At 41.4% G+C, this 27,721-nt stretch overlaps 1 protein-coding gene across 1 annotated transcript in view; it reads right to left on the bottom strand.

Moving 5' to 3' along the window:
• The window catches only part of ROR1 (receptor tyrosine kinase like orphan receptor 1), a 254,000-nt gene that overhangs the window by 45,856 nt on the left and 180,423 nt on the right, over nt 1-27,721 (bottom strand). Inside the window, exons 6-8 of the mRNA XM_042783341.1 lie at nt 7,051-7,178; nt 4,580-4,897; nt 2,873-3,118 (exon numbers count right to left, since the gene is read on the bottom strand). Coding sequence (XP_042639275.1) covers nt 2,873-3,118; nt 4,580-4,897; nt 7,051-7,178 — 692 coding nt within the window. The remainder of the gene's footprint in view (nt 1-2,872; nt 3,119-4,579; nt 4,898-7,050; nt 7,179-27,721) is intronic.

The raw sequence follows: 27,721 nt of genomic DNA, 5'->3' as shown, positions 1-27,721 counted from the left end.
TCTCCTGATTAATAGTTAGCTCTCTATCAACATTTGCTGAACTTACAGAAAACATTTCTCTTTATATGTTGACTATATTACAATTATAATAATTTTAATTGAGCATTTATTATATTCCAGGCACAATACAGTCTCATATTAACTCATTCATTCTCACAATAAACCCTAGGTATGTATTATTTTCATTTTATTCATAAGAAAAATGAGGCTAGGAGGGATTAAGAAACTTGCCTAAATGTTAGTTCCTTGAAGAACTGAGATTCAAACCCAAGTACTTTAACACAGAACTTCTGCCCTTAACCACTGTGATAAACTGCTTTTACTATGAGCTCTCGTGGTGTGGTGCCTAAGGCATTTGACTGTTCACCAGAAGGGTGGCGGTTCAAACCCACCAGTCACTCCTCCGAAGGAAGCTTGGACAATTTACTTTTGTAGTGAAACTGCCTCGGAAACCCAAGGAGGGGTCACTATGAGTTGGTACTGACTTGACAGCAGTGAGTTTTTTCAGTTTACACATTTATAGTTTACCTGTTATTGCTTCTAAAAAGACTCATTTTCTTTCTCTTAGAGGAAAAAGTATTGCTTGGGTATTGCTCAGGTTTGAGAATCAGGCAAAGCTGAGTTCCATACATGATTCATCCACTGAAAGCTGGATGTCTTTGGGCAAGTTGTGTAATTCTTTCTGAGTCCCAGTTTCCTAATCCATAAAATGGGGATAATAGAGACTGGATATAAGAATTAAACAAGGTAATAGAGACAAGATGTCTCTGTCATACAGGATTTAGCACATAGTCAGAAAAACCAAACCAAACTCACTGCCGTCAAGTTGATTTGACTCACAGCGACCCCTCCTTGAGTTTTCGAAGTGGTATCTCTACAGAAGTAGATTGCCCAGTCTTCCTTGCGAGGAGTGGCCGGTGGGTTTGAACTGCCAGCCTTCTGGTTTACAGTCAAATGGCTCAGGCACTACGCCACATAGTAGTCACTCAATAAAGTAGCTTTTATATTAATAGAATCTACCTACACTGACTATTCAGTTTAAAGTCAACTAATTGTCTTCAACTCTTTTATCATTCATATCTCATTAATCAGATATATTCTTCTTCCCCTCATGGCTGGGCTGCTCATTTTCTAAGTGTGGCTTCCCATTCAGTTTCATGACTTTAAATAGCATCTATATGCTGACATATGCTGAATGTTTATCTCCAGCCTAGACCTCACCCCTGAACTCCAGACTCGAATAACTGCCTCCTCCTCAGGATTTCTAAAAGGCATCTCAAATTCAGCAGGAACAAAAACAAACTTCTTATTCTAGTTCCCATTAAGCTTGCTCCTTCTGCATTTTAATAAAAGGTAATTCCATTCAAAAGCCTCGGAGCTGTTCTTGATCCTAAGTTGTATACCTCACATCTGATCCATCCATCAGTAACCTGGTCATCACAGTCTATTCTCAACCTAGAAGTCAAAATCATCCTTTTAAAATGTAAGTCAAATCATATCACTCTTCTGCTCAAAATACTCTAATGCCTTCCCAACTCATGAAGGTTAATAGCATAAGTCCTGCAATGGCCTATAAGATACTACATGATTTGGTCCTGTCATTTTATGACCTCATCTTGTACCACTCTTCCCTTTGCTCATTTTGCTTCAGCCTCAACGACCTTCTTGCTCTTTCATGGATGTGCTAAGTCTACTCCCATCTTTGAGTAGCCACTACATTCCTGAGCCTGGATGAGTATTTGGCAGGCAGTAGGCATTCAATAAATACCATGGAATGAATGGGTTGGATAATTATTCAGTTAAAGAACCAGCTCACCTTGACTTCTGTTATTTGTATGTCCTGTGACTATTTCCTCTTGCATGACCTCTACTCTGTAGTTTTGCCTTGGCTTTCCCAGCAATGACTGACATTTAGCCCTCCCTACCAACCCACCCCTGCTCCAGTACCTGGGAAACTCACTTGACATTATCTATGAAGATCAGGACTAGGAAGACTAATGTAAGTTTCAGAATCATCTTAAGCTCTGGGTTTCACCAATACCTTCATTCTCTTTCTCCAATCCTCTAACCATTTCCTGGAAAAAGGAACAAACTGATTCAAGAATACTATTGTCTTTCTAGCCACCTGTGCCCTTCTGCAGCATTAAACCAAACCAAACCAAACTCACTGCCACTGAGTTGGTTCCGATTCATAGTGACCCCCGCTGGGTTTCCAAAGCTGTAAATCTTTACGGAAGCAGATCACCTCATCTTTCTTCCACGGAGCAGATGGTGGGTTTGAACCACAGACCTTTTGGTTAGCAGCCAAATGCCTAACCACTACGCCACCAGAGTGCAAAAAGCATTTTCTATAAAAACGGCAAGGTTTATCTAGCCTAGAGAGATAGTGGTGGTTCAGTGGTAGAATTCTCACCTTCCATGTGAGAGACCTCAGTTTGATTCCTGGCCAGTGTACCTCTTGCACAGGCCAAACTACATCATGTGCAGCCATTACCTGTCTGACCGTGGAGGCTTCCATGCTGCTTTGATGCTGATGGAGCTTTCAAAGTAAGAGATAGGCCTAGTGATCTACTTGTAAAAATCAGCTCTTGAAAACCCTATGGATCACAGTGATCCGACCTACCGCCAGTCATGGGGATGGTGCAGGACCAGGCAGCATTTCGTACCATTGTGCAGAGGGTCACCATGAGTCAGGGGCCTGAGTAGAAGGTAGCCAACAAGAACATCTAGCCTAAAGATGTACTTTGAGAGCAAACAAATACCATCAACCTCCGTTGTCTTCTTAACACAATCCTCCTAAGGAAAGTAGGGGTGAAGTGGGAGATCTTTGAAAGGTGACTAAATACATGAAAGAAAATGACTTGTGATTTACCACATGCTGGGATGTCACAGAGGTCTGACTTAAAATTTTCATCCAAGGTAAAGCACCAGGGAGCCTCCTTCTGATTCCCTGGGTTGCGGCAGTAGGAATGTCCCCCGTTCAGCTCCGGGAAGCGGAGGGCGGTGAAGGTGTGCGTGTGGGGGTACTGGGAATTCCATGGCTGACACTGCCGCCCTGATTTGGTCACACTGACGGTGCCCCGGTAGTCCACACCTGTGCTGTTATAACACTTGTGATCTGCAAAACATAAAATGAAAGCCCAAACTGGGAGAAAGAAAGAAGCACAGGAAATTATGGAGCTCCCAGCCAGCAGTTTATGGAGAGGAGGACGTGCAATTAACCTTTTGGCCAAAACCTCTCTGCTGTCAGGGGCCAAGCAGGGCCGAGCCTCCCTGCCTGCTGGGCTCCAACACAGGGCCTGCCCAACAGTTGCATTCCTGGGAGGATTTAAAGCTTATGCTTCAGGAACCAAACCCTTCCTCCACAAGTATTTTTAAGATTGAATATAGAAGAAATCAGAACTGAGTTGGGACCTGGGGGCACAAGGGTAATTTTCTAATTTCCACGGAAGGTTCAAGCCAAACTTTTCCTTCCATTTCTGATTTTTGGTCTTAGTCCTGAATCATGTGATAAAGAATCCAGCTGGTGATTCACAGCGCGTTTATTAAGGGCAGTGCATGAAGGGCTTCTAACAGCAGTTAGGGCCATCTCTGCTGATGGACTGGATACCCTTGGGAATCAGGACTTTTGAGTAGTCCTTCCAGGTAACCACAAGAGCTGTTACCTGAAAGTGCTACAGAATCTCAAGTTGAAATAAATTGAATTTTTGGCAGAGTAATAAGATTTTAGTAATGATAATTATAGTGATGATATTGAATGATATTTACTGAGCATTTAGTATGTGCTAAGGTGCAGTTGTTGAAAGCTCTACTGCTAACTGAAAGGTTAACTGTCTGAACCCACCAGGTACTACACAGGAGAAAGATGTGATAGTCTCCTTCCATTGAAGATTTACAGCCTTGGAAACCCTATGGGGCGATTCTACTCTGTTCTATAGGGTCGTTATAAGTTGGAATCAACTTGATGAATGAATTTGGTTTGGGTTTTAAAATCATGGTTCTAAACATTTTAGATGTATCAACTCATTTAACTAATCCAATAGTATTAAGTAGCAAAAGGAGACTAAAAATTGCCAGTGAGTTTAGTCATATGAATAGGAAATGTTCAGAGAAACAGTTTTTTGTTGTTGGTGATGAAAGGGTAAATGGTGTAGGTAAGCCCCTATATTTTCACATTATTGTCTTCAAGAATGAGTTACTGGGTAGTGCAAATGGTTAATGTGCTCTGCTGCTGACCAAAAGGTTGGAGGTTCCAGTTTACCAGAGGTGCCTTGGAAAAGAGGCCTGGTGGTCTACTTTTGAAAAATCAGTCATTGAGAACCTGATGGGACATACTTGGGTTGCCATGAGTTGGAACTGACTCTACAGCAACTGGTTGGTCTTCATGAAGCTTCTTGAAAGTAGGTGTTGTTTCTTATCCACCACTGCATGCTCAACCCCTGGCGCAGTGTTCAGCCAATTGGGAGGTAATGTGACTACCAATGTGAATAATTACTATGGGTCAAGTTCTAGTTTCTACTCTGCCATGGAATTGTTGGACCCAGGGCAGAAGAGAAGGTGATTAGGGGCTACCACTTACTTTTATTTATAGGATCTGCCATGGGGATTCCAATCCGAATACAGTTTGCAGCTTCTGGGCTCTCTGGCTGGGGGAGATCTTCACAGTTTGGCAATTTCAGCCTCATCAGAATCATAGGATTTGATCTTGCAAAAATATACTCTGTTTGACACAGGACGTTTTCCAGGATTTCACATTCATCACGACACAAGTCGCGAGGCTTTGGGACAGATGAGGTTTCGTCACAGTATGGGAAGGCATAGTGGCACAGGGAAGGAATGGCGAACTGAGAACACTTATCAGATAAGTGACTAGAGGTGCCGATCATGGTGAAGGCAGCTGAAAAACAAACACAATTACTAACTCCCAGGGGCTAGGGTTTATCTTCTCTGGTTATCTAGTCAACAGATATCAGATATAAACACACATTGGACAGAATCTGCTGTGCTCAGACAGACAAGGCCAAAAGGAGGAGATTCATTTCAGATGTCTAAGCAGCTTACTTTCACTGGCTTGAAGAAATCATTTTGACTACAAAGTTAAAAAAAACAAGATTATATTACATATGTACCATTTCCTAATAAAAAGAATTAATTAGGTTAAAGCACAATATATTTTTCATTTTTACTACAAAGCAACAGGACTGTGTTTCATCCGGTACTTTTTATTAGTTTTGTGAAGCTTCTAAAACATTTGACAGCTGCAGGGCAGAGCTTGCTTTATGCAGTGGCTGTGCCTGATCACAGAATTTAGTTCTGTGGCTTGCCTCCGAGTTGTTGGTTGACTTTGGGTAACTTACTTAATTTCTTTGTGGCTTGAATGCTTTCTACTCCAACTTCTGAAAAATGAGGCAACTCACTTGGTAGCTATTGAAGAGCACAACTCAATTGTCCCAGTAACAACCATAGAATGTTAGTGATCCTGTGGCCTAATTTATTACCCAATAGAGAGTATCCATGTACAAAAGGAGCACCCTTTCTCCCTTTGAATACCTCCAACGACAAGGAATTTATACCTCACACGGCAGCCTATGAGGTTGTTGAAATACTACTTCCCAAAGCATGTTCCTCAGAACATTAATTCTATAGAACATAAATAGTGTTGGGAGAAATTAGGGTTCTTGGCCAAACAATTTTGGGAAATGCTGGATTAAACAAAGTTAAATGGATTTTTTTTTGTGAAGTATAATACTTTCCAGTTAGTTGATGTTCATAGAAAATCTCCACGACAGGATTATTATAATTGAAGTATGAAATATTTATATCAGAACTTCCCATTTATTTTTTGTGAATATTTAGTTAAAAGCATGTTAAAATTTTCTTAGATTAGGTTGAATTGTGCCTTCAACATCTTTTCCCCACCAGTCCTACTTCTTCTGTTCTCTGGAATTTCACAGAATTATTTTTCCTCTTGAAAGACTGAAGCTTCGGTGAGGGGTAATTACGTCTTCCCATAGTTGCTTCTTCTAATTAAATAGTTCCTCCTCTCACCCCAGGTTCCTTCAAATTTCCCATCGGGCATAGTTTCTAGACTTTTTGCTGTTTAATGTGCCCATTTTGGGTTTGTTCTCAGCTCTCTTAAATCTTACTATTGCCAGATAAATTAGAATATGCTCTGTTACATTTAAACTTCAGATAAAAATTTGGGACATACTTATACTAAAAAATCATTCCCTGTTTATCTGAAATTCATATTTATCTGGGTATCCTGTATTTTTATTTGCTAAATATGGCAAACCCATTAACACTTCATGAAGCCAATTTTAATAGATCTCAAAGGATACACAGCACAGAGACATAACTACAATAATGGAACAGGTCCAAGGCCGCTATAACCACCAGCAAAATTGTACAAGGTAGGCTACAGTACCTAACTCATGTGTACCAGAAAATGCTTCACTATTAGGTTGCAATTGAAAAGAAAGACACTTAAATTTAAAAAATAGAAAAAGAAAGGTAAATATGCAAGCTAGAAAGGGAAATGACCTAAGATCATCTTACCTCATCATTCATTTCACAGATGAAGAAAAAGAGATATTCATGGAGGGTGAATGATTTCCCCAAAGTCACAGTAATGGTAGTTCTGGGATTATCATTCAGCTAGACCCTAAATTCATTCTCTTTTACTCTACATCATGTTGCTTCCAAACAGTAAGCTCTGTGAGGGCAGAGACATACCTGGCTTATTCACCACTCCATCATATCCCCAGTGCTCAGTCCAGTTCCCAGTACACTGAAAGCACTCAATAATATTTATTGAGTGTCTGAATGAATGTGAGACTTCTCAAAGCTTCCTTTTCCTCTAAGAGCAACCTTCAATAAATTATTTTAATGTAAATTCCAGAGCACAGAGATCATGTCTCATACTTCTTCATGTTACTGCTCCCAGCCATCTTGCCCAGCCTCATACTTGGTCAGGAGAAATGTTCAAAGACTATTGGGGAGAAAAATAGTTATTCAAAGGATAAGTATAATTTCATTGACGTTACTTGCCTGTGATCTGATTTTCTATTTCCCCTTGCATGTGCAAAGACTCCATGTAGACAGTGCGGTTGCCGATAAATCTTGCACATGCAATCCCTCTGTATGGCTGACAGAATCCATCTTCTTCATATTCATCTCTAAAAATAAAGCATGGACATTAGTAGCTGCCTCACACATTGACATGGTTGACTTTGGCTGCACAACCCCTTAAGCAGTCGCTAGGGGGTGCAGTCAGGCACAGTATCCAAAAGATTGGGCTAAGGAATCTGGCTCTAGCTCAGTTCCATCCATCCCCTAAAACATCTGTTGGTCACGTTGATCAAGTATCCTACACCCCTAGAAAAATCATCCCAAAGCACAAAAATCATCCCTAAATATGAGAAAAAAAAATTTATTTTCGCAGCTGGTGGTAGGCTGGAAGATGATGTAAAGTATAAGAGTAAAAAGGAAATGAGTTGGAAATCAGGGCACATGCTCTACAGGTTTTTTTTTTTTTTTTTTTTCCTAAGCAGAGATTATTTCTGCTTCATTTGCTACAAAGGCGTGAGCGCATTATCCACAAAATCCACGTCAATTGATATGTCAATTAGGGGGATCTACAAGGGGAAAAGCTCGGTGCATCTGGAAAGAAACCAGAGGGCAGCCCAGGTATGTGGCTCCTCACTGCTTAGGACTCATTATATTTACCTGCCAAAAGAGGGCAAAGGCGAAGTGTGGACTGGCAAATCTGAAATGAGTCACTAGATCCAAGGAAACTGAGAGAAAAAGTCAAACTATTGTTTCTCACAAGCAGACCACAGCCAAACAAAAGGCTGTCAGCCATGTGCATGGACTGAACTCTACCCTAGATGTTGCTTCTCTGCTAACCTGGCTGGACTCAATCATTTGAACTAAATGCCATTCTTCTTCTTTGGTTTCTTCTAGCTTAAAGTACCCCAGAACAATAGTCAGGAAAACAAAATCCTCTTCCTGCAGTTAAGAAATCAAATGATGTGCTGTACTGGGCAAAACTGTGGCAAAATACATCTTCAAAAATCAAAGATGTCACTTTGGTGACTAAAGTGTGTCTGACCCAAGCTATGGTCTTTTCAATGATCTCATATGTGTAAGAAAGCTGAACAAGTCAAAAATAACACGAAGGAATTGATACATTTGAATTGTAATGTTGGGGAGGAATATTAACTATACCATGGACTACCAGAAGAATGAACGGGTAATCTTGGAGGAAGTATAGTCAGAATGCTCCTTGGAAGTGAAGATGGAGAGACTGTCTCACTTGCTTTGGACATGTCGTCGAGAGGTATCAATCATTGGAGAAGGACAACATACTTGATAAAGTAAAGGGTCAGCCAAAAAGAGGGAGACTCTTAATGAGACATATTGACACAGTGGCTTCAACAATGGGCTCTAACACATCAAGGATTGTGAAGACAGTGCAAGACCGGGCAAAGTTTGTTCTGTTTATATATAAGGTTACTATGAGTTGGAGCCAACTTGATGACACCTAACAACAAGAACTGTCTGACCCATTTGAACCATGTTTTTATAATGGATAAGATGCATCTGATAAACGACCTCTCTACCCCACAAATGAAAGCCCCTGGTGGCACAAATGGTTAAGCATTTTACTAGCTGAAAGACTGGCTGTTCAAATTCACCTAGAGAGATACCTTAGAACACAAGCCCGGTGATCTGCTTCTGAAAAGTCACAGCCTTGAAAAACCTATGGAGTAGTTCCACTCTGCACACATGAGGTTGCCATAAATTAAGGGCAACTAACAACAACAACACCCCATAAGTAAGTCTTGAGGATTCCAGCATACAATGGAAAAGTTTTCAAAAAGTGCTATGCAGAGGTAACATATGATTATTATTTAAGTATTTACAATGACCAAAACCCAAACCAAACCCATTGCCGAATCAATTCCAACTCACAACGACCCTACAGGACAGAGTAGAACTGTCCCAGAGGCTTTCCAAGGCTATAAATCTTTATGGAATCAGACTGCCTCCTCTTTTCCCTTGGAGCACCTGGTGGATTTGAGCTTCCAACCTTTTGGTTAGCAGCTGAATGCTTTAACCACCATGCCACCAGAGCTCCTTGTACAATTACCAAAGAGGCCACTTACTTGAAGAACTGTTATTTAGTAAGCTTCTCCTTTGTAAAATGGACTGTAGTTAGTGCTCTGGCCCTGAACATCCCCAGTGTGGGAGTCTAGAAATCACTGTAGAGTAGGAAACCAGGTGAGAAGTATGTGATAGGGCTGATTATTAAAAGACACCAGTTTTCAGCTGCTTTCAAATTCCCATCCACTGTAACAGTCATTTTTAAGTGGAGATGGGGGAAGTAGCTTCATTTAGTTCTGAAAATAGTTTGTACTGCAAAGCTTTCTTTAAAAATGTAACCTTTAAGTACACATACAAATGAATATATCATATACCCAACATAAAGACATTGAAATTTTAATGTTGCAAAATCCTGCAAGCACTCCACATGTTTACTTTCATAAATCCTAGAGTAATGCTGAAGACTTTTTGGCTTAAATTTTACTTGGGTTGTAAAATTAACCCAACTTTTATTGGGTAACTAAAACCATAAACCTATGGGGAGAAAGAAGGTTCTCGGATGACCTAGCCTTGGATCTTGGAAACATAAGCACAGAGACCAGGGCAGACCCCCACTCCATCCCCTGCCATCACAGATGATGCTTTTCGATCCCTAGGCATTAGCAGAGCCCTGGATTTTTAAGGTGTCATTATGAGAACACCTCTTCCTCCCTCACATTAAACTCGCAAGGCCTCAATTTATATCTCTTGGGAGCCCAAAACCCTGGAATTACCCCCAGATATAAATCCCCAACCTACTGGGAGTTCCCATATTTTATATGTAAGGCTTAGGCTAAACTTCTTACCACCTTTCCAGTTCAGGACTCTCAAAGGACTCTTTGAATACTTTTTTCCCCCCAGAATAAAATGGAATGCAATTCCTTTGCTGCACATTTCTTATCAAGGGCTTACACCTGCAGGTGTACTGAATTTTTGACTGTGCCTCGAATTTCTGCTATTCTAGCCAGCTTCTTGGGGGCAGATGTAAAAAACAAAACAAAACAAAAACATACACACATGTGCATGCACACACACCCACATCCACACACACCGTGTAACGTCATCTACTGGTGGAGTAGTTATCAGCTCTGGCTGCTTATTAGACTCTGCAGGAAGCTTTCAAAAGTACTGATGGATAGGCTCCACCCCAGACCTATTAAATCATATTCTCTAGGGATGTGGCTTAGGTATTTGTGCTTTTTAAAAAGCTCCCGGGTGACTGGATGCGGTTGAGACTCACAGCGCTAGAAAAACATTTATTAAGTGTCTGCGGCTCTATGCTGGGTATTGTGCTAAGTGCTTTCCTCAAAGCCACCCCTTAGGAGGTTTGGTCATCTTTATTTTACAGGGGGAGGAACTCAAGTTCAGAGAAGTTAAGTAACTTGCTCAATTTCACAGAGCCAGTACATAGTGGAGGATTTAAAGTCAAATTTCAAACAACTATACCATGTTGTTAAATTGGTAACTAAGTTTGGCTGTCAGGGCTGCTTTTAATGAAATCAGCCTAATTGTAATAAGATAGTATATAAAACCAAACCAAACCACTGCCATTGAGTGGATTTCCACTCATAGCGACCCCCATTGGGTTTTCGAGGCTGTAAATTTTTATGCAACTAGATCACCCCATCTTCCTTCCATGGAGTGTCTGGTGGGTTTGAACCGCTAACATTTTGGTTAGCAGTGAAATGCCTTAGGCACTGTGCCACCAGAGCTCTTTATATACTGTATAATGAACCCTTATTCTATGCCTGCATAGTGTGTAAATTCCATATACATACAAACAAAGTAGGCATTAAGTCATTTAACCCTCACAACAATTATAGAAGGAAGATGCAGGCACAATTATTCTCATTATACAGATGAGAAAACTGAGGGTCAGGAAGAGTAAAGCACCTGTCCAGAGTTATATAGCAAAGAGAAGAGCTAGATTTGCCCCAAACCATACTATATAGCTTCCTTCCAAATGGTTAAGTCATAGACGTTTTTGCACTGCTTACAGGGGCTTTCTGCTCTGATGATAACTTTGATGTGAGCTGAGTGGCAAGAGGTTTTCTTTCAAACATAAAGTTACATTTCTTTTCATTCTTCCCTTGGCTTTGGCTGGAGGGGAACAAATGCTCCTCCAGCAATAATCAGTTTTATGTTTTTCTCCAGCTCACACTTCTTTCATCATTGATGTCCTCCTGCCTCATGCCACATTCAGCAAATTAAAAACATGAAGTGACGAGACAGCAAGAATGCAAGGGAACTTGCAGTGAGCATGCATGAGGCTGTGTTTTATGGAGAAGAAAAGTGCACTGTGAAAGAGCAAATGGAACTTGGCCATTCATCACTGCAGTGGGCATCATCAGCACGCAGCAGCTACCTCACCGTGACACTGAGATGCATGGGTGCTTTGTGATGGGAACTCATGTTTCTCATAAAGGTAATTTAGTTAGCATGTCACCAGGCTCTACCTCCACATTCCCTGTTATGTGATTGGGGAAAGCAAATGCAGGTTGCCCCCCAGCCCCAGACCAACTTCTTTCCCTTCCCCAAGGCAGGAAGGGAATGCTAAGGACTAAGCAGATAGCAGAACAACTCGGCAGCAGTCGATGTATCCATCCAGGCACCACCATAGGCCAAGGAAAAGGATTCTTACACAGCCCAAGGGAGTCTTACTATGACAGTGAAAGTCAGAATAGCTACTAATTTCTGAGCAAACCTGTCAGCTCAGTGAGCAAAGGGGAGACCGCTCTGAAAATTGAAAAACCACAATGCACAGTGTGGGACAAGGGAAGCCTGAGATGTAGCTTGTGAGGAGGAGGGGGAAAATAAGGGAAAGGATTGGGGGTGTGTGTGAAAGATGAAGAATACCCCATAAAACTGCCAAAGTGGAGTTGTGCCACGTTTGGACCATGAGGCCCACAGCACTTCTCTTTAGAGAAGGTCAGGGCTTTTGAAGCCTGACTCATATTTAAGGGAGATAGGAGAGCAAATTCAACTGTTGTCATAGACACATGGTTAAAAAAGAAACCTTTAACATTGTTGGGAAAACTGGTGAAATCTATAAACTCTGTAGATTAGTTCATAGTATTGTACCAAAATTAATTTTTACTTTTAAGAATTGTACCACATTTAATCAAGATGATAACATTAGGGAAATCGTGGTGAAGAGTGTATGGAAATTCTCAGTAATACTTCTGCAACTTCTAAAAAAAATATGCAAAATTTTCAAAACAAATTAAAAAGAAAAGGCCTTACAATGGGTGGGGTCGTATTTTGTACAGACAGAATAGGAGAAGCTAAAAGTGAATGTCAGGAAGGTCCTCAGTTTACCTCATTTACTCATTTGTTGTTGTTGTTATTTTGCCATTGAGTCGGCCCCGACTCATAGTGACCCCTCCTTGGGTTTTCGAGGCAGTATCACTATGGAAATAGATTGCCCAACTTTCCTTCCAAGGAGTGGCTAGTGGGTTTGAACTGCCAGCCTTCTGGTTAGCAGTCAAGTGCCTTGGGCACTACGCTACCAGAGCTCCTATTTAATCATTATAACTCTATAAAAATCCTAACTGGTCTGTTCCTGGGTGATTGAATTTCCACCATTAATAAATAATTAACTTTTTTGTTTTAGGGTTGACCTGCCTTCTAATTCAAATGCTTCCTAAGAGAGATGATATATTTGGTCAGGAAGACCTCAGCATGGATTTGTTTGTATTACTGCAGTGGGGACTTACATTTTATTGAAAATTGTATAGCAAGGAAGGCTTGGGCAAGGGATGAAGGTTTGTGTGCAGAAGAGGAACATGGGGTACTAAAAAAATTGTCCCTGATTTTATATTTATGTCCGGGACCAGCCTAGTGCCTGGTGAGATGACACCCACGCAGAGCCAGGTGTAGGAGGTAATCTGAGGGCCTTTCTGACACGCTCATTTGCAGCTTCACTCTTGGGAGGTAGTGTGGGGGACATTAATAGAGGGCTTTCCCTCACCTGTTCCATCCTTCATTCTATCTCTAGAGTGATGTTTCCAGACCAAAGACTTGATCAAATCATTTCCTGCCCAAAATCCATTGTTGTTTCCCCTTTAGTCTCCTGACTTAAGTATACAAGATCCTTTGTAATCTAGTTCCTGCCAACTTTTTCAGCCTTGTTCTCTGCTGTCAAGCCTATGATCCTGATGATTCTTACCACACTATTTATCTTGATAGTCTCATGGACCAGGAAATGCACCTTGATGCCCCCATGTACTGGCCCAAGATCTCTCCAAAGACAGGAATGCCCTCCACCCTCTTTTTCACCTTATGAATGTCTTTTCACCTTTAAGAACCTAATGCTTCTAATTCCCAGGAAAAATTAACTACTAAGCCCCTGGAGCCCCATCATTCCACTTTCACCCATTTAAGACTTCAGATTGTGTTTATCTGTTTAATGCTCATCTCACCACTCTTCTAAAGCAAGGCTTATGACTTGTTCAGGTTCATAACTCTTTGGGCCTACCAAAGTACATAACTCAATAAAGATCTGCAGAATGAAGGGAAGGGGTACTGTCAAGAGCTATCCTCCTCCAGAGTATGACATCATGCTCAATTGGCACAACATAGTACATAAAAATCTTGTTCCACAACCTATTCTGGTGAGTAGTGACTGGGGTCTTAAAAGCTTTTGAGAGGCCACCATCTAAGATGCAACCATTTGTCTCCTCTCATATGAATCAAAGAAGAGTGAAGAAAATCAAAGGCATCTGAAAACAATTAGTCCAAGAATAAGATGGACCCTGAGACCAGAAGAACTAGATGGTGCCAGATACCAATGCCAACCACTCAGAAAGGGATCAAAACTGGAGATTCTGGATAGAGTGGGAGGAAAACTGTGCAACACAATTCAAAAACACAAAAATGACCAGAATTACTGGTCGGATAGAGACTGGTGGAACACCTGAGACTATAGCCCTGTGTTACCCTTTGTGTCTAGAAATGGACTCCCTCCCATGGATTGGCTCTCAGCTCAATAGTAGAAAGACCTATATGCAGAACACCTATCCCAGGGTGATACACCCACCTATTCTAGGGAGATGCACCCCTTAGAGCAATCAGCTATGGGACACCAGAAGGGCAGCATTCACATAGAGGGAAAGCTGGGCAGACAGGAGTGCATAGTTAAGGGCACAGGGAGGGGGCGGTCACAGGGACAGGGTGAGAGGAGAGTTTGTTATGGTTGGGGATAGTAATAGGGCGTGAAATCAAATCTCCACAAACTGTTGAATGTAAAACAAATTTTCTCTGTAAATTTGCACCCAAAGCTCAGTAAAATTAAAAAAAAAAAAAAAAAAAGCTGTCCCAAGGGAGAAAATAAGGCCCACTGTGTAAGGTGCTCTGGTGGTATACTGATAAGGCACTTGATTGCTAACTGGAAGGTCAGCAGTTCAAACCTACCAGCCATTCCCGGAAAGAAGACGGGCGATCTGCTTCCGCAAAGATTCACAGCCTCCCAAACCCAAACGGGGGTTGCTATGAGTCAGAAATGACTCGATGGCAGTGAGTTTGGGTTTTTATGGTTTGCCTAACAGCAATTCAGCTGTCATAGATGCGGAGACTGTCATTAACCCCTGACACTGACCCTACTCCAGTCTAGAAACACCCTCCAAACTGGAAATACTTTCCTAATCAGAATTTGCCTTGTGAAATACCAAAACTCCAAACTCATTCCTTGTGGCATAGGCAGGCCTGATACTTTTGACCAAGTGAACTTATTCTGGCTGATGAGTTATTGTTGTTGTTATGTGCCGTCGAGTCGGCGCTGACTCATAGTGACCCCTCTTTGGGTTTCCGAGGCAGTATCACTATGGAAGTAGATTGCCCAACCTTCCTTCTGAGGAGTGGCTGCTGGGTTTGAACCACCAGGCTTCTGGTTAGCATTCAAGTACCTTAGGCACTATGTTACTAGAGTTCCTGGCTGATGAGTTAGACCCTAAATATTTCCTCTTTGGAGTAATCAACCAGTTGTCCTTGAGTTGATTTTGACTCATGGTGACCCCATGTGTGTCAGAGTAGAACTGTGCTCCAAAGGGTTTTCCATGGCTGACTTTTGGAAGTAGCTCACCAGGTCTTTCTTCTGGCATGCCTGTGGCTGGACTCAAACATCCAATCTTTTGGTTAGCAGCCTAGCATGTTAACCCTGTGCATCACCCAGGGGCTCTTTTGAGTAAAACCCAGGTAAAATTCATGCTTCTCCTCAGTGGGAAAAGTGGATGTAGAGGCACTTTTCAAACTCTAAAATCTCACAGAAATGCAGGAGACAAAATAGAAGATTCTTGGGAATTGGCCAATGGGTGGAATTTCAGAGTTAAGGTGCTATTTTGCAGGTAGGAATATGGGTCGGTGGCTTCTAAGCAGACGAATCTGGAATAAGGATTGGCAATTTATACCATATCAGCAGCTTCTTTGTTCTCATGGCTCTTCAATGGGAATGCCAGGGAGAGAGAAAACCTGAAAGCCCATAGTGTGGCAGCCTCATGTTGGTAGCTGTAGTGAATGAAATAATTCAACACTGCTGAATTTATCCCACTCAGCCACTCTCATACAGCCTATTTGGAGCCAGAGAGATCAAAATCACATCAAGATGCCTCCCCAGAATCCCTGAATTGGGTACCACAGAGCCCAAAGAGATTGTGTACCTAGGTGTATTCCAAATGAGCATTAGCCAAGTGTGGGTTTTCATTCATATGGGGAGCAATTTCTCTTTACCAAAGAAAAAATAACTAACCAGTGCCTTCCCAAAAGACCATTGAATGGAAACCAAAACTAAATCTGTTGCAGTCGGGTTGATACCGACTCAGTAACTCTACTTAGTACAGAGTAGAACTGCTCCCCAGGATTTTTTTGGCTATAATCTTTATAGCAAGAGCTCTGGTGGCATAGTGCCTAAGGCACTGGACTGCTAACCAGAAGGCTGATGGTTCAAACCCACCAGCCACTCCTCAGAAGGAAGGTTGGGCAATCTACTTCCGTAGAGATACTGCCTCAGAAACCCAAGGAGAGGTTGCTATGAGTCGGGTCTGACTCAACAGCAATGCATTTGGTTTGGTTGGTTAATCTTTATAGAAGAAGATCACCAGGACTTTCTTCAAACTACCAGCCTTTAGGTTAGTAGACAAACACAAATTGTTTGAACCACCTGGGGATCTAACTGAAAGTATCCCTTTTTAAATTTGTAAATCAGGTCCTCTATTAGCCAATCTGATTAAAAGCATAGCTATGGCAGGTTCAGACATCCTTTTCCCAGGGCTGGCTCTAGTACCCTCAGGGTGAGTGTGAAGTCTTCTGACTCAGAGATAGAGGTCACCCTTGAGAGGTGCAATTCAGACTCTTACAGGTAAAAATTGGCTCTGTCTTTTCATTAAAAAGTGGAGATATGCAATAAAACTAAGGGTCCAAGAAGAGGGTGCAGAATTTCTCCAATGTAGATAAAAGAGCAGAGATATTTAAGAGTAGGTTATTACCTCATATGGCCTAAAAAAAATTTACCACTCACCCCAAAATTTCTCCTTCCTCTTCCTGAGAAGACCTGCACCTTTGATTCATCCTTAGTCAAACTGCCAACTAGGAAGGACAATAATTTAAGTCTTATCAGCTTTAACTGCACACACCTTGGAGTACACAGTCCTTGGAAAAGGGCTATCAGGACAGGTCTAGGCAAAGACATGGAAAGAGTTGGTAGGAGTAAAGGAATGAAGGGGAGTGTCCTGGGAGGGAAGCTGTCAGGAACTTTGCCTCAGGTGGTCAAGAGATTACAGGTTAAATATGTGATCCCAATGTTACCTCACAAGGTCTGTTTTATGAAGGCCAGTCTGAAAGTGGGCATCAAAGAGGGTAAAGTGTTAAAATATTTGACCTTTAAGGTCAGCTTTCAAAGTGAGCCAATCAAGTCATGTCAACTCAGAGGGCAATGACTCACAGAGAAGACTTAAATCTATAAGGCTGAGAATTCAGCTAAGCCTAATTTCCCTTCTTCTCTTATTGGAATGCCTTTGTAACCATGAGCAATTTTCAGGTGACTGTGTCAAATATCATGTGCTGTTTCCCACACCTGGACATTGACAACTGTTAACATTTATTTCATTAGAAAAAGAGTCCTTCACTCTTTCCCTCACTGCTCTTTTGCTGTAAAAAATTAAATTTTTAAAGTTTTTTTTTCTTTCCTTGGCCATGAACCATTAAAACAAACAGATGAATAATGTTCTGTCATAGTTTCCAGAACAGCACATAACAGTTACTTGTGTCCAACTTAGAAATGAGAAGGTATTGGCTTTGCTTCATAGTGATGTTTGGAAACACAAGGGTTGCATTTCACTTTGGAAAAGGAGCAGAATTACCCGGGCTTGTATCTCACAAATGTAATTGAAGGGAAAATTATGCGTGTAATATATTTTATTCCTGTTTAAATACACATTTGAACTGATAGGACTGCAATAGTACAGTATTTGCAGTAATACGGAAGATCACTAATAAAAAGAATGAGTGACTTTTGCCCTCTTCAATTTACTGAGGTTTTCGTGGTAGGGTGGCATCGCACCTTCCAGGAAGGCCTTGCGTGCTTTTCCTTTTCCTTTTGTGAAGGGGCTATTTTTCTCTTGAGGTAGGCTGAACCTGGCAATGAATAGGTGAAGCTTGGAGCTCCCAAGTTCAAGGTCTTCAGGTTCTCATTACAAATTGTTTGGATGTTCTTTGGCAGTTCTCCAAATATCAGGCATTCAAACTACCTCCTAAATTTGCCTATTGAGAATAATGGGCTTTAGAAAAATATGAAATTCACACATACCAATCTGGTCAGATTTTCTACTACACATGTTAGTAGGATGGCTTTGATTTTTCTCTCTCCTTTTATGCCTTTGGTCATGGCTTGGAAAAAAAAAAAGAGAAGGTTTGTGGAAAGAGTGGTAAATGGAATTTAGAGACTTCTTAAGAGGGTTTTAATTTCATTTTAGTGCTCAGAAGTAGGGTGAAATCCAATCCTCAATTCTTGCTTTTCTGTTTCATCTCAGCTTTGTTACCCATTTCTTTTGCTGATGATGGTTATGAAAGACTACTAACCTCCATAAAAAGCAATAGTGATTTCCACACAGTACCACATTGTCAGTGAAGGCAAACATGGATATACGGGTGGACAGATAAGTGGACAGGCTGAACTATTACATATGTCTATGCAGGGGGTAGTGTGCCCAAGACCATGTATAGGGTTGGTAGACAATGTTTCTACAAGTGTATTTGTATGTTTTGTAAGAATTCCCAGATGTATAGTAGAGCTGACAAGGGACAAGGTTGTAGTCACTTCTTGGCCACAGCCAGCTACCCAGAGGCAGCGAGTAGTTGGACCAATGGGCTCAGGACCACAGTTGTGGAGGACATTAAGCTCAACTGGCATAACATACTACACAAAACATTGTTCCACATCCTACTTTGGTGAGTAGTGACTGGGATCTTAAACGCTTACAAGTGGCCATCTAGATGCAATGATGGGTCTCTCCTCATCCAGAGCAAAGAATAAGGAAGAAAACCAAAGATTCATGGAAACAATTAGTCCAAGTGACTGGTATACCATGTGATCCTCAGCCTATATGACTATGAGAGCAGAACTAGATGGTGCCCAGCTACCATTGTCAACCACTTGGAGGGGGATCTCTGTACAAGATCCTGGATAGAGTGGGAGAACAATGTGGAACAAAACCTAAAATTATTAAAAAAAAAAAGAATGCAGTTTGCTGGTCCGATAGAGCCTGGTGGAACCACTGAGATGATGGCCCCTAGCTGCCCTTCAGGTCTGGAATTGAACCACACCTATGGCTTCTAGCCAAACAAAAGGCAGGCATATGAGCTGAACATTTACCTTAGGTAGATACACTCCTTGGAGAGAACAATCATGGGAGAATAGAAAAGCTATGTATGCACAGGGAGACAGCTCAGGGGGCAGGAGTGCATGGAGGGAAGGACATAGGGAAGAGGTAATTATGGGGAAGAAGTGGGAGGGGAGGTGTTGCATTGTGGTAAATTGTAGTCAATGCCATGAGACAAAGTTTATGTGAGCTGCTGTATGGAAAGTGAATTTGTTCTGTAAACTTTCACCCAAATCACAATTAAAAAACCAAAAAGCAATGGTGAATTGAAGGCCTTCTCCAACCCTGGACCCAAAATAAGGCAATCAGAGGTACCCATGTCAAATACAGAATCTTACACATTTAAAATATTGTAGTAGAAGTAGAAATTGACATTATAACAAAGATTAATTTGTGGTGCATCAAATGGGAATATGCTAGTGGACAATTTAGATCTGTTAGACAGGGGTATCCGGGATAAGAGTTGTGAAATCCAATGGGGTCTTGTAGGAGAAATGAGGAAGAGGATTGGAATGGGAGGGGCTTTAACTTGAGTAGGAAAGTGCAGAGCAGATGAAGGGGGAGATTTATTTCCTTGCACTTAGATACAAAAGATGTAATCCCTCCTCACTAGGACTTTACAGTCTAATGGGGAAGAAATATATGTGCACTAAATATGATCCATCCCACCTTGCCTTCCTTCCTCCACTTTCCACTCCTCTTTCCTTTAAATCAACAAGATTGTTGAAGCCCACCACTGAGAATAAAGGAAGGGACATTTAATTGAGGCTGGGATGGCTACTGCAGGAGGTGATAGCTTAAATAACTCAAGTTGATGGACTAAGTAGTATGCTAGTTTCAGTAAGTTGGCCAGAGGCAGAGTGCAGCTCTAATGGAGTGGAAGGGGTACAGAACAGGGACAAAGTTGGGGCTTAAGATAACTGAGGTGTCTAGGGGGAGGTGAGTAAACACTTAAAGAGGCTTAGGGGTCAATTACCTTCCCTGTGGACTCAAATCTTGCTTTTATAGTCTCCTAGAGTCTTTTGATACAGGAAGCATCAAAAGAAGATGGAAGGAATATACAGAGACACTGTACCAAAAAGAACTGGTTGACATTCTGCCATTTCAGGAGGTAGCATATGATCAAGAACCAATGAAAGAAGAAGTCAAAGTTGCACTCAAGGAACTAGCCCAAAACAAGACTCCAGGAATTGATGGGATATCCATTGAGGAGGTTCAACAAATAGGCACAGCACTGGGGGCATGCACTCATTTATGCCAGGAAATGTGGAAGACAGCTACCTGCCAACTGACTAGAAGAGATCCGTATTTGTGCCCATTCCAAAGAAAGGTGAGCCAAAAGAATGCAGAAATCATTGAACCATATTATTAATATCACACACAAGTAAAATTTTGCTGAAGATAATTAAAAAATGGTTGCAACAGTGTATCATCCCTCTCTATCCAGGATCTTGCAAAAGAAATTCTAGTCAGATTCACAAGAAGGTGTGGAACAAGGGATATCATTGCTGATGTCAGATAGATCTTGGCTAAAAGCAGAGAATACCACAAAGATGTTTGCCTGTGTTTTATTGACTATGCAAAGGTATTTGACTGTCTGGATCATTACAAATTATGGATAACATTGGAGAAAATGGGGATTCCAGAACACTTAATTGTGCTAATGAGGAATCTGTACATAGACCAAGAGGCAGTTGGTTGAACAGAACAAGGGGATACTGAATGGTTTAAAATCAGGAAAGGTATGTGTCAGAGTTTTATCCTTTCACCATACTTGTTCAGTCTGTATGTTAATCAAATAATCAGAGAAGCTGGACTATATGAAGAACAACATGGCATCAGGATTGGAGGAAGACTCACTAACAACCTGTGTTATGCAGATGACACAACCTTGCTTGCTGAAAGTGAAGAGGACTTGAAGTACTTACTGATGAAAATCAAAGACTACAGCCTTCAGTATGAATTACACTTCAACATAAAAGAAAACAAAAATCCTCACATCTGGACCAATAAGCAACATAATGATAAATGGAGAAAAGATTGAAGTTGTCAGGGATTTAATTTTACTTGGATCCACAATCAATGCCCATGAAGCAGCAGTCAAGAAATCAGATGACATTGCACTAGGCAAATCTGCTCCACTATGTTAAAAAGCAAAGATGTCACTTTGAAGACTAAGTGCATCTGGTCCAAGCCATGGTCTTTTTGATAGGTTCATATGCATGTAAAAGTTAGCCAGTATAAGGAAGACCAAAGAATTGAGCATTTGAATTGTGGTGTTGGCAAAGAATACTAAAAACACCATGGACTGCCAGAAAAAGAAACCAATTTGTCTTGGAAGAGGTACAGCCAGAATGCTCCCTAGAAGTGAGAACAGCCAGACTTTGTCTCTCATACTTTGGTCATGTTATCAGAAGGGACCAGTGCCTGGAGAAGGACATCATACTTGGAAAAGTAGAGGGTTATTAAAAAAGGGGATCAACGAGATAGATTGACACAGTGGCTGCAACATTTTGTTTAGGCATAGCAATGATTGTTAGGATAGCACAGGATTGGGCATTGTTTCATTCTGTTTTACATAGAGTTGCGTTGAGTCAGAACACACTTGATAGCACCTAACAACAGAGGCTTTTTGAGTAGATGTCTGGTAGTGAGTGCAGTGGTTAAGCACTCAACTGCTAACTGAAAGGTCATTGGTTCGAAACCACCAGCTGCTCCACGAGAGAAAAATGTAGTGATCTGCTCCTCTACATTTACAGCCTTGGAAACCCTATGGGGCAGTTCTACTCCACCCTATTGGATTGCTATGAGTCAGAATCGACTTGCCAGCAATGGAAATGGGAGAGTCATTTTAACATAGTCTTATTATAATTTTGCTATGTCATAATTATAATAATAAAAAAGGGGGAAGTGGATTTTATTCTGAAGACAACAGAGCATGAGAAAGTGATGTGATTAGTGACAGTGTGCCAAATGGTGAGACTGGAGATCTAAGACTGAGGATCCGGACTCAGCATGGTAGGTTCAGCTTGAAAGGACAGAGGCCATATAAGCTCCCACAGGGGCCTAAGAGAAGCACAACATACCAGATGTTTCGGTTACCTCTAGTGCCGTTCTGGTGGCATAGTGCCTAAGGCATTTGACTGCTAATCAGAAGGCTGGCGGTTCAAACCCACTAGCCACTCCTTGGAAGGAAGATTGGGCAATCTACTTCCATAGAGATACAGCCTCAGAAACCCAAGGAGGGGTCGCTGTTGAGGTGGAAATGACTCGACAGCAGTGAGGTTTTTTTTTTTTTTGCGTGTCGTTCTAACAGATATACCATAAACGGAATGGTTTTAACAAACAGGAGTTTATTTTCTAACACTTTTGGGGGCTAGAAGTCCGAGTTCAAAGTGCCAGGCTCTAGGGGCTGGGTGAAAGCACCTGACCTTGGGCTTCAGCTCTGCTTCTTGTTCCTGGCCCACTGAAGCTGGAGGCTTTCTTTACTCAGGCAACTGCTGGCTGCTGAGGCTGACAAACCCAAGATCAACAAGTAAAAAGGTATAGTCCCAGTATTACCAAACGACATGGCAGGCCACTGATTCAAGTCCATTAAGAGTCCCAAGATAGGCAAACAACATAGCAGGCTGCTGAACAATGACTCGGCTACACGCAGGATTCAAATGTGCCAAAAAGCTCCAGACCATTTCTAAAGCTTCTCCTTACATACTGGGAGCAGATCATATCCATAAGGCAGCTACTCAGCTGCTCAGGGTAGATTCTACCATGGAGTTGATTACCAGGCTCATCATGGGGAATATTACATCCAGCTGCCCAGCCACTCAAAACCAGACCCAGCCAAGTTGACACATAACTTTAACTACCACACCAGAGTTCAGAATATACAGCTCTTTCAATGGAGAGAGCGGAGACTATGTCAAAGGTGGCAGAAAACAGTAAGGGAAATAATAAGTGCCAGAAATCAGAGACCCACTGACAAAGTGGTATGGAAGAGGCTATTAATGCACAGTAGGTGCAACATCTTGTATCCTTCCCCTGAGCTGTTTACCACCTCAGGGAGTTGGTCAGGTGGAATAGGACTTTGTAGACCTCTGGTCCAAACCTCTCTATAGATAATGAACAAGAGTGAACGGATAGTGACATGACCAAGTTCACCATGTATTTAGATATGCAGAGTGTAATGTCTAGGAAAGTCTAGGGTTTTAGAGGCCAGTAAAACTGGGTTTAATTAATCCTAACTGCTGCTTACTTGCTGTGTGTGCCCTTGGGTTAGATACTTCATCTCTCTGAGCCTCAGTTTCCTGTATTGTAAAACTGTAGTAATAATGAAACAAAGTGATGTATACAAAGTACCTAGCTCTTGGTAAATACTTATGAAGCATAAGTGCCCATTCTGCTTTATTGATTCTATAAATATGTATTGATTGTCCTACTCTAGGACAAAGAACTTGTTTGGTCTCTCTGGTTTCTGAAAATAGCCCTTGGAATTCTCAAGTAATCCAGGTGTTCTCTGTTTTTCTAAAACAGACAGGCAACACTTAAACATGTGTGGCACTTAAACATCAGTTGAGAGTTCCCAACTCATCACTTGGAACCAGGCGTCAGGATGAGGGAGGCATGATAAGACCTTGGAACAAACCCCTATTCTCCCCACCCTCTGAGGCCTGATGTTTGTCAGAAAGGTTAAAGAGATACTATTCTGAGTTGGTGACAAAATGTCTAATCACCCCTCCCCCTTGGGTGGTCAGGTGGGAAAATCTACTTTGTGCTCCATATGGTGAATCAGGTAGGCTTTGGGGTATAAACGTGGCTGAGGGAGGGAGTTTTGGAACCTTTTGAGTATGGTATCAGGTGAAAGCACATGTAGCAGTTTTTCAGCTCACCTAACTAGGCTACCTAACCAGGGGGGTCAGCTGGAGGAAGAGCCTCCCTTTTGGAGTCCCTTGCCTATGGTGCTAAGTGGGATATGCTTACAAGACTCGTCATCCCCATCTGGCCAGCCTGTTCCAGTCATAGTGGGGACCAACTCAATAATAGATCCAAATTTGTTCAGGTTTGCTGTCTGCTTTTTTTTAAGTAATAAAAGCTACTTTGCAAGCGCTAAACCTCTGGGAGCATCTTTGTTCAGACTCTGATCAGATGAATGCAGCACCCGTCCAATAACTGATGCTATTGGATGAACTCTTCATACTAGCAGTCTTAATACTACTTAGAATTTTCAAGCAACCTGTAAGTGTATTATACCTACTGTGTCCTGGCAACCATTCTAGGCAGTGGATAGAACAAAAAAGGCAAAAAAACCTTGCCCTTATGCTTACATTTGACTTAGGTTTCTAGTTGGAAGCTCTTTCCACCATTCTTTCTTATAATCTGTATCCTACAGTTCCCTCTCATTGTAGTAAAGATTAGTCATGCCTGAAATTATGTATGTATGTTAACTCTGTAGACATGTTGGGGATAGAAATAGATATGACTTATAAAGTCAGAAAGAGACAACAGAAAAGCCAGAATTTAGCCTTAAAGAATAGAAGTTTGGTTAAACTGCCATATCTATGCCACTTACTCTGTTCTCCCACCCCGCTGGTTACAACTGATGGGTCTCCGTGCTCCATACTACAGTCTAGCTGTCCACTTGAACGCTGGATCCCGCCCCTTCTTGCCTATTCATGGACATTGCTCTGGCAATTGTCCCTTCTCTCATCTGCATCACCATTTTCCCCCATCTCTATTGGATCCTTTTTATTAATACACCAATGTTCTGTGATATCTTCCACTGTTAGGCAATTTCTCTTTAGCCTTGTCCCTGTTCTGCCACTTTTATAGTTTTTTATGCTCCCTTTTATAGCAGTAACTCGCAAACTGTGTTCCTGGTTCTTCTGTTCACTCCTAGATCCACTGCAATGAGGACTTTGCCTTGTCAATGCACTGAAAGAACTCTTGACAAGATCAATAGTCTCCATGTTACTAAATCCAATAGTGACTTTCCAGACCTTATCTCTATTGATTTATTAGCAACATTTTATATAGCTGTGGACTCTTCCTTGAAACACTTCTTTCAATTGGCTTCTCTCTTGGTACTTTCTTGGCTCTCTTCTTACTTTGCTGGCTATGCCTTCTTCATTTCCTTGCTAGTTCAAGATTTCCAGTCACTGAGAATCCTAGGCTCAGTCCTCAGACTTTTTCTCTATATTTGCTTCCTATTTGATCTTCCAGTGTGCTGGATTTAAATTATGACATCTGTGCTGATGACTCCAAATTCGTATCTCCAGCCCAAATCATCCTCTGAACTTTAGTTTCCACATCTCCACTTGAATATCTCAAAGGATCGTAATCTGAACATGCCTAAAATTGAACTGATTTCCTGCCAAAACCATTCTTGCTTTCTTCCCCTTTTCAGTTAATAACAACTTTCTTCTAGTTGCTTAAAAGGAAAGCTTGTTTTTTTTTTTTTTTTTGTAGTTCTCCTAGACTTCGCTTATTTGCATATCCTATATTCAAATCATAACCCAATACCGTCAGTTCTTCCTTCAAAATATATCCCCAATCCACCTTTACTGCTACCCTTTGGTTCAGGCCACTACTATCTCTGCATGGATTTTCCCAGTAGCCTAACAACTGGTCTTCCCGCTCACACTCTAGGCCACTCTCCCTAAGTCTAGTCTCCACATAATAGTTGAAGGAATCCTTTTAGAACCTAAACATGCCTTCCCTTCACATGCTAAGTGAAAACAGGAGTCTTTATAATGTTCTTACATGGTCTGTTCCCACCTCTGCCATTTCCCCCTTGCCTGTTCGGTTCTAGCCACACTGGCCTCCTTATTGTTTCTAGAACAAATCAAACATGCTCTGGTTTCAGATCTTTAAAATTGCTGTTCTTTCACCTGAACCATTCTTCTCCTGGAGAGTTATGTGGTTCAGTCACGTAGACCTCCCGATCTCTCAAATGCCACCTTATGAGGAAGGCTTTTCCTGACCACTCTGTATAAACTAGATTCCCTCTTACCTCTCATCTATCACTATGCATTGCACTTGTCATCTGACATACTCTGCATTGATATATTTGTTTATAAACAGACTTCTTGAGGACAAGAGCTTTGTTTTGGTTACTGCTGTCTCTACTGCCTAGAACAGTGCTGTCATAGAGTTGGCTCTTAATAAATGTTTAATGAATTTTAATATTGATAAGTTTAATGAATGAATGGCTCTCCCACTTTTTATGTTAACTTCTATGGCAGCAAAGAAGGAATTTCTGAGTCATATAGCAACCTAAAATCTATACTCAGTTTCTCTATTTCCCCAACCCAGCCACTCAGTCTCCCCATGCATTTAGTTGTGCTAAGTGGAAGAAATGAAAAAAGAGATGAGGGAAATTGCAGTCTTTAAGAGCAGCAACAATTTAACTTGAAATATAATTAGTTTCCAATGCAATGCTTGAATATGGCCTCTTTCCTCCTTCCTGGCACAGGTCCTCATCACTTCTCAGCTGACTTACCACAACACTCCCCTAACTGGGATTCCTGCCTCTAATCATCTGCCCTTCCAATCCACCCTCCATAAGGCTGCCAAAGGGCTATGTACTTTCCCTAAGCTGCCACTCTTAGGTACACAATAAATACTTGTTATTTAGATGTGTGTATATAATTGGAAAGCCACAAGGTTCTTATTTAATTCAATTCAGTTTTCAAGTTAAAATGTATTCTTCCTCTTTTATTCTTCATTTACTTCCATCTGTCTTCATGAGCAATCAATATTTTACTCTGTGCTCTACAATATTTTAGGCCTTGAGGAAGATGCAAAAGAAATGACCCTTGACTTTTAGCTATGGATCCCATTTGTAATCATACCTAGATACTTATGAAAATACAATATTGGCCAAAACCAGAAACAAAAAAGGGGAGATGGCTGCTACTATATACCTATTATGTGCCCGGAACTCCTCAAGGTTGGTAGTATTATCCTCATCCTCACTTTATAGATGAGGAAACTAAAATTCAGAGATTAAGTTTCTTGACCAAAGCCTTAAGTCTCACTCCAAATTTCCTGCTGTCTCCATTACAAGAAATACTATAGAGCTAATAACAACATATAAGAAAATGTGTACACATACTATTTAGGGAAAAAGACAACACAAAACAGTATTTACACCACCAATATGCAAAGAAGGAAAGCGAGTTTAGATGGAAATAGTTGGTTTTGCTTTTATTTGATTGCTTGTTCTCAAAATTGTCCAAGTGCTTAGTAATGATACAGCAGTTGGATTAACAAATTGTGAAAACAAGCTACAAGAGAAGAGGTGCTAGACTGTGCTGTACATTGCTCAGACTTGGCAGAAGGAAGAGGATTTTGTAAGCAGTAGTTGGAGGTTGTTTGGAGGTAGAGGAGACGGTGGCAAAGGTGAGGGAGAGATCTGGAGCCAGAGAGAAAGAAGATAGACAGAAAAGATCTGTCCGCAGTAGCCTGGCTTGTTACAGGGTCTCTCCATCCAGTATGGGCTGTTCCCACTTCCCAGATACTGACAGGAAAACTGCTGGCCAACTAAGTTTCAAGTTTCTCTAGGGCAATACCTAACTGAAGCAGGATGCTGGAACTGAACTTGGCATTGTTGAGTGGAAAAGTCACTGGGCTGGAAATCAGAAGGCCAGCGTTTTTTGGTCCCATTTTAGCTGCCAGTGAGTTTTATTTCCATATAACCTTGGACAGGT

Source organism: Orycteropus afer, unplaced genomic scaffold (assembly GCF_000298275.1).
Source record: "Orycteropus afer afer isolate SDZICR_OR568_19922 unplaced genomic scaffold, OryAfe1.0 scaffold00016, whole genome shotgun sequence".
Classification (NCBI taxonomy): Eukaryota; Metazoa; Chordata; class Mammalia; order Tubulidentata; family Orycteropodidae; genus Orycteropus; species Orycteropus afer.
Note: the sequence above shows the minus strand (reverse complement) of the source record. Positions and strands in the feature narration are given on the sequence as shown.